This window comes from Camellia sinensis, chromosome 15 (assembly GCF_055761805.1).
Source record: "Camellia sinensis isolate YWXY chromosome 15, ASM5576180v1, whole genome shotgun sequence".
NCBI classification, from domain to species: domain Eukaryota; kingdom Viridiplantae; phylum Streptophyta; class Magnoliopsida; order Ericales; family Theaceae; genus Camellia; species Camellia sinensis.
In genome coordinates, this window is record NC_138975.1 from 7992568 (window position 1) to 8000745 (window position 8178).

Genomic DNA, 8178 nt, shown 5'->3' on the forward strand with positions numbered 1-8178 from the left:
TTAAGGGTTTAATCAAAGAAAGGGACTGAAAAAGTGATGTTTAAGACGCTGCTGTCCGCTGATATAAAACACGCTCGCTCGAGCGAAGGCTTGGTCGCTCGAGCGACCAGACACAGAAAACTCTCGCTCGAGCCAAGAAGTTCTCGATCGAGCGAAGAAAAATCCAGACCGCTCGAGCGAAGGAAGCTCGCTCGAGCCAAGAAAGACAGCTCTCAGGTTCAGAACCAGGTGCAACCGCTCGCTCGAGCGAGCCACTCTGGCTCGACCCACCAAATACGAACCCCACTCTCGCTCGAGCGAAGGTCCAAAATTCTGGGCAGCAACACTAGGCTCCCGAACACAACCAACCTGTAACAAACCTGCCTAACACATCCTATAACTCAAATACAAAGTACAAAGGATGCAAACACGATAATAAACAACAACCAACATCCACGGACACATGTCCGGATCACTGTACAACAAGGGTAAACCCGGGATCGCTATAGTCTTGCTGAGGTACCCTTTTTTGACCAATCGACCTAGTTTCATATCGGAAACCGTAGAGACTGTTCCAAACTAGGACAGGTTGCTTACCCTAGTGTAGGAATTGTGTGAAATCACTTGTTTTGCGTAGTGAACCCCTAGCTCCTAACGAAATTAGGACAGGGTAACGTTACCCCATCATAGGGATGTTTTGGAGTGAAACTCTACAGGAATGTAAGTATCAGTTGCAAGTTTGGGTATCAGTTTTGGGGCAGAAATTAGTGTTAAGTATAGTTCTCCAGCTTATGATTGCAACTGCGTGTTGTTTGTGTCTGAGCTGAGGTGCTGTGCGGTTTCTGATTTTCTATTTCTTTTGCTTTCTTTTTTTCTTTGCAAGGTAGTTATTCACCATTGCTTTAGATGATTTTGTTACCCTCCAAGCACTTTGGACCCAAGTAAGGTGACTTTACCGATCCGGGGATCTTGTCAGAGGATAGCCAGTGTTTGCTTCACTCCCACCGGTTACCAGACAGAGGAGGGTTAGGCATAACTTACCGGTTCAACAGTCACCAATTGAGCAGTCACCACTTACTTCGCCTGTGCTTAGTCAGGCCCAGTCATCTGCTTATACTCCGGAAAGAGAGTATACACCAGTTTTGATAGCTCAAGATTCTGCAGTCAGCATGGAACATATGCTCCGTCAGCTCCAGCAGACTATTAAGACTATGCAGCTAGATGCTACCCGCCAAGCTGAGGTCACAGCCCACCAAGTCGAGATCACAGCCCGTCAAGCGGAATTGATAGATATGCTTCAGCAATAGCAACCGTAACTGGCAGTAGCCTCTGCGTCCCATGCACCCCCAGTGGGAGTTTTGGCACCCGGGGTCATGATTAATGTCCAGAAAAATGTGGGCATTCAGGCAGATCCGATCCCACCTCATCCAAGGCACCAGTTTATCAAATGGAGGAGCCATTTGAATTCGAGGTTAATCCCACAGCACTGAAGGTCAACAAGCTAGAAAAGCTCTTCAAACAGGGTCAGGGCGTGAATTCAATCCCTGATATTGAGGATGGCTATATAGATTCCGCAGTAACTCTGTCAGACAGATTCAAGATGTCGCATGTAGACCGGTTTGACGGCTCTGGGGATCCTATGGTCCATCTACAGCTATTCTCTGACATTTTACGACCAATGGGTCTTTTTAGACTACATAAGTTGTCGCTTTTTGGCAGGACCCTATCGGGTATAGTGGCCATCTGGTATGCCAAGCTTGAAGACTCTGTGAACAGAAACTGGGAGGAGACGGCTGAGGCCTTCATAGCACAATACTCTTACAATACTCAGATCGAGGTCACTACTCGTGATCTCAAAGCGACTCCTCAGGAGTCGAAGGAGGGTTTCTCGGATTTTGTGACTCGGTGGAGGGCTAAGGCCCTTATGATGACTATTCGACTGTCTGAAAAGGACCAAACCAGAATGGTGGTCCGTAACTTGCAAAGAAGACTATTACAGAAGATGATAGTCTTGCTTTTGTTTACATTTGCTGAGCTCCACGAAATAAGAGTTCAAATTGAGGATGCGATGAGGTAGGGGCTGATAGACCATGAGAAGGAACAGCCCAAAATGCCCTTTATACGTAGCTCCAATGCATCCACTACTGGTGGCACCTTTGCACGACCTTCGGATGTAAGCATGGTCACCACCACACATAAAACTGCCAACTCATTGGCCAACACCTCCAACACAACTTCCCAAACCTCAAGCCATCAAGCCCAAGGCCAGAGGGTCTTCACCCCACTCTATATGTCTCTATCCACAACCCTGAGGGTCCTAATCAAAAAGGGACATCTTAAGTCGTTAGAACAACGTCCACTGTTTGATCCTCTCCCTCCGAAACACAACTCAGCCAAATATTGTGCTTTTCACCAACAACATGGTCATGATATTGATCAGTACTTCAAATTATGTCATGAGATTCAAGATCTCATTGACAATAAGGTGATAACACCTCCCAAAAAACCCAACGTCACTACAAATCCTCTCCTACCACATAACCAAGCCCCTTCACCCAGGCAAATAAACCTTATCCATACACTGGCTGTCTCTTATGACCCCAATATATACATCACCCTTTCCCATCTATCTAAGTCGGCGTTGTTCATCCCAGACAGCCCAGACTTGTGCATGATGAACACGTCAACAATCCAAACTGAACCCATAGTGGTGACAGTGGAAGATGAAGGGAGGTCAGTCTTGGTGGAGAATGTCAGTCCGTTGCCCAAGGGCTCCGAGGACTTATCTAATGGGGTGCCAATCAATGAAGCAGAGCCGGAGGTGGTGTTGCTGACTGGGATGGAGGTCAGTGTAGTTCATGAAGATGGACCAAGTCAGGGATCTAGCTGACCTGGAGGAAGCTATAGACAATTTGCAGTTCTTTGATGAGCAAGATCAAGGAGATGTGCATATTGATTGGTTTGATTTGAATGGGTCAACAGACAATTCTGGGTGGCTAAGCGATGAACCCGATATAAATGAGAGAACTGAATCGAAGCTTGGAGAGCAAAAAGTGGGAACTTCAGCAATGGTCGGAACGGCCGAGAGGAAGGGTAAACTACCGGAAAGTACTGGTAAAGAACAATTGGCTAAGGAATTGGGCATTGTTAGCATTGTACATACAGAACAAGAACCCGCGCTGGAGCGGTTTGGGCAGGAAATGAGTGAAAGTGATCAGAAAGCTAGAATAGCTCAACGCCCTATGGGGAATGTTACTGCTGAGGGAACACTTAGGCTGGAACTGGAAAATTGCTTGTCGGTTGCCGGAGGTATGTGGTGGGAAGATGATGATCTGCATCTTGCCCACACTGATGAGGATTGGGGCCCAGAAAAAAGATGCTATTGGAGTTCTTGGTTTGTCTTCCCTTCAAAAGATGACAGCTGCTATGAGCATGCTCGCTTATGTAATAGCACAACGTTGACATCCTCCATTTCCCAAAACGACAAAAAGCCAGCAAAAGTCACCGGCTGTGTCATGTTATTGATGGTAAGTACCCATGTTCTCAAATAATAACATTCACATGTCCTTTAGTGTTGTCCATCTATGCCAACTATGAACATTCACATCTGTACCACTGATGTGAATGTCCATATGCACTTATGTTTTACAGATGTGAATGTTCACATCTGTACCACTGATGTGAATGTTCATATTCACTCATAATATACTACTGTGAATGTTCACAACAGTGCCACTGTTATTAATGTTCACATATGTTGACATTCCTATGTAAATGCTAAATAACATATGTCTTCGTTGTTTTGTTGAAGTATTGGTTGTGTGAGCACACAACCATCCTACAACCTCACAAGCCCAATGCCATTCCTCGCTGTGTCAAGTGAGATCTGATTGCTTTACAAAACAAGATGAAAACCACTTTTTTGGTTGATATTGGTTTTAATGAGGTGTGACCTCCAACTATTGATCAAAACATTCACATTATGACACCACCCAAATATATACGTTAAGTAACATAACTTTTTCATTTCAGGTTAATGCCAGTGAACTCTTTGCAACCCCAACAGAATTACAAAAGTTCAGGCATACAACATTGAAGGCGGAGCTCGAAATTTATGAACCAGCCACCACATCTCCCAACCTCTCTAACATCAAAGAAGAACAACACAATGGTAGTAACTCCCAATTTTTTAGGGATGGAGTTGAGCTAAATGACAGTAATGAGGACATTCACATTCCGTTTAGTAGCCCACATGATGAGAGAGCTATTGTCATAGCAAACACAAGCCAACTTGATATCATCGATGAGTTTGTCAGAAAATCGGAAGGCTTGGGACATCATAAGGCAATGGGAAGCAAAGTACAAACACCTTCAATTCTCATGGGAGTTAAGGGCAAGTGTCATAACTGATCTTGAACATAAATTGTTCAACTAGTCAAGCCCACCCAACATGAATACTGAAATAAAAAAGTGCATGGAGCAGAAGGATAAAGAAACTAAGCGCTTAAGGCAGCTGGTCATCGACTTAGAATGCGAGAAAACAATTCTTCAGGACCTTTACGATGACCAGTCAGTCCACATTGTCACACAGGCTGAGGTGCAGAAACAATCCCCTGCCCCAATGCAACACAATCTCAGCCTACTTTCTAGGGTGAAGCGTATAAAGGAGAAAGATCGAAAAGAACATCGCTTGCCTGACTTCCAGTACCCAGGCTTACCTAGCCAAAAATAGCCCCATATAGTCGAAATGGTTGAAGATGTAAACAAACACCCACTAGTGAAGGACCCAAAAAAATTATTGACCTTGACCAACAAGGTCAAAATATGGAGCAAGATGTCCAAACAAGACAAGCAAAAGGTCTAGGCTTTACAAAAGAGTGGATGTGATGAGTGAGTGACGGTACAAACACCTAATGTCAACATTCACATTCCATAATTGTGAATATTCACCACTGTGCTTATTTATTTGATTTGTTCAAAACTGTGCAATGTTAATATTCACATTGGTTTGTTTAAAATGCATAGGCTGCTTGTGTGGAAAGGAGACTCGAAGTCTACACACGTGTATTTTGATGACATTGTGAACCTTATCAAGAAGGAATTGATACACAACGATGTATGTCATTACGAAGATGATTCACTCTTCATGCATATACACACAGAGAAACACACACACACCTACAGCCACAGACACACAATGTTCACCCACCGTAAATAATATAATACGACCCTATGTTTGTGCAGCTCATAGATGCATATGCCGAACTATTACATGAACTACAAGAGGTGGTCAACCCAACTTTAGATGAAGCGCCATTCATCTTCACGAGCATGTGTTTGGTAAAATCTATCATTCCATTTTTGGTAATGTGAATTTAAAACTTCACAGTCCATTAATTATTTGTCCAATGTGTACAGAAAGTGACACGAGAGTACCATCCTCGCAAAAGAAGTAAACACATTGATGCACATGTGAAAAACTACCAAGGAGAGAGATACCTACTATTCCCATTGCACCATGACTTCCACTGGATGATAGTTGTGTATGATGCTAAAGACAATTTGTGGAGGCATTATAACTCATTGCGCCCAAGGATAGGCATACATGACCTGCATATCGACCAAGCACAGAAAGTTGTAAGTGGCTCTTTTTGTACATAAATATGACTTGTTGTCATGCGTTAAATTCCAAAAAATGAATATACACACACATATGTTCGTTGGTGCCTAATGTGAAATTCCCTACACAGAGGAAGTACATCGAGAACGTTGTGCGCGTTATTGGCGAGTCATCACCGCTATGCACTAAGTTAGCAGGCCAATATCCGTCACAACCAATCATATCAGTTGATGTCTATCCTCGATAGGGCGATGACTCGTACGCCTCACTACATTTTTTACAAATCCTTCATAATCATTATGCAAACACACATGTCAAGTGCTAAGCAAAACCATTTTGCATTTACAGGGTAGACTGCGGACCTACAGTATGTTACATCATGCGGGCGCACATATACTATGAAGAAATTGTTGGCAACCTCACTAGTTCTGAATGGTGTGGACTAAGAGACTTGTTAGTACATAGTTTTTTAAATCATAAGAAATCAGAATGTCACTAAAACCTATAGGTGGGGGGTGTCCACCTACAAACTAACCAACATTCGATATGAATGTTAATATCAATTGCTTTGACATGTTGACACAACAATTGATTGTAAATCAATGATATAACATCTATTAATGGGAAAAAGCCACTTGTGAATTTTGATCTACCTTTGGTGTTGTTATGTTATTTTATGCGATTATTTGAACCTGATTGTTCTATAATACACATATTTTGTGCAAGAATGTTCACATTATCTACATGACATCATTACGGATAACAATCACAGGTGTGGATATTCACATTTGTTCTTATTCATAATAGTTGTGAATGTTATTCATCTCTGCCAAATGTGAACATTCACTTATGATATTCATATGCACTAATGTTTTACAGAAGTGAATGTTCATAGTTACACCACTGATGTGAATGTTCATATTCACTTATGATATACTGTTGTGTTGTGATGTGCATAATTTATGCGATTGTTTGAACCCGATTGTTCTATAATACACATATTTTGTGCAGGAATGTACACATTGTCTACATGACATCATTACGGATAACATACACAGGTGTGAATATTCATATTTGTTTTTATTCATAACAGTTGTGAATGTTCACACTATGTCAATCTCTATGCATGTGAAAGTTCACATCACAGTTTTATATTCATGTCAATATTGACAGCAATAATGTAAAAAAGTTCAACCCATGTGCTAGTTTTCACATAATATGATTTTTTTACGCAAGTGTGAATGTCCATATCATGTATTCATGATTAAAACTACAACAAAATATTAGTTTGGCACCCAACAAGAAAAAGAAAAAACACAAATCAAATACTAAGTTTGCCAACCCATTATTATGTTTGCCAACACAACGTAATCTTATTATAACACAATGTTTGCCAACACAACACAATCTTATTTCAAAATTCAATATAAGAATCTCATGTAAAATACAATGTTGAAATGAAAAATGTACATCCTATATGGGCTTTTTGCATGATTTGCGATTATGGCTTCCCAACTTATCACATCTCCCACACCTTATTTGCTTCAGTTTCTCACCCCTTGATGGGATTTTATTCTTTTGCAGCCTTTCGGGTGGTCTTTTCATTGTTGATGGGTATATAGTGAAGTTCGTGGGATCAAAAGACGGCTTTTCCACCAATGGTATAGGGAATATGGCACCCGAATAGGCTGCACGATATGTCTCTACATGAAAGTAATGTTCCACACAATCATTGAGATTGTAACAGCTCTTCTGAATAGCAATCACAACATGGTCACATGGGAATCCGTTGATTTGCCATTTGAAGCAAGAACACGTACGCCTTGCAATATCAACTGTAACAGATGGTATCGAATGAACTTCAAACACATCCTCATTGGCTTTGCTAACTTGCCAAGACCTGTTGTCATTGAACGAATCAATAAGCATTGTTTTGAATGTAGGACAAATAAGCTCATTCTATTTGTTTGATTGGTCACGCCGTGTAAACATTTGCCGCATCAACTGAGTACTAATTGTGTCCACCATTTGAGTGATAGGAAGATGGCGTGCTTCTTTAATCCAATTATTAAATGACTCCGCCGCATTGAATGTCATCTCCCCATAATGCATGCCCCGGCACAACATCACAAATATTGTATAATACGAAATTTAATTTCTTCGAGACTGAATATGAAATTTCACATTGCCACAAAACATAACTGAAAATTCACATTGCTACCATTCTAAACTTGATAAGTGGAATACATTAGGAAACTACTATTACCTGAAGTATGAATTTGCCCAGTGCTCAGGTGCCAAGTCCTTGAAAAAATTATGTGCTCGTTGCTTACCCTTCTCTTTTAATTTCTCAAGCTTTTCATGGAACCCTACCACAGTTGGCTCGTAAGCATAGTCACCCAAACTACTAACTAGGTGATCCCTAAATCCATTATCAATTCCTTTCATCCAGTCTCTTAAATTGCTCTTTAAGTGTTGTAAGTAATAACCGTGGTGAGCCGATGGAAACACCTTTGGCATAGCTTCTAACAGACCAAGTTTGCGATCCGAAATAAAAGTAATCTGGCACTTACCATCAA

General features: G+C 41.5%; 1 protein-coding gene across 1 annotated transcript; it reads right to left on the reverse strand.

Moving 5' to 3' along the window:
- Positions 1–7072: 7072 nt before the first annotated feature.
- On the reverse strand, positions 7073–8119 carry LOC145813846 (uncharacterized). The gene is made up of 2 exons (XM_082909975.1): positions 7866–8119; positions 7073–7499 (listed from the first exon to the last, which is right to left on the reverse strand). The coding sequence occupies exons 1-2, from the start codon at positions 8117–8119 to the stop codon at positions 7073–7075; spliced, it is 681 nt and encodes a 226-aa protein (XP_082766101.1).
- Between the last annotated feature and the right edge of the window lie 59 nt (positions 8120–8178).

Excerpts from the sequence above, each read along its gene's own strand:
- LOC145813846 (XM_082909975.1), bottom strand. The coding sequence starts at position 8,119 with ATGCCAAAGGTGTTTCCATCGGCTCACCACGGTTATTACTTACAACAC. Across the intron at positions 7,500-7,865 it reads TGGGCAAATTCATACTTCAG|GTCTTGGCAAGTTAGCAAAG; the intron begins GTAATAGTAGTT and ends CAATGACAACAG.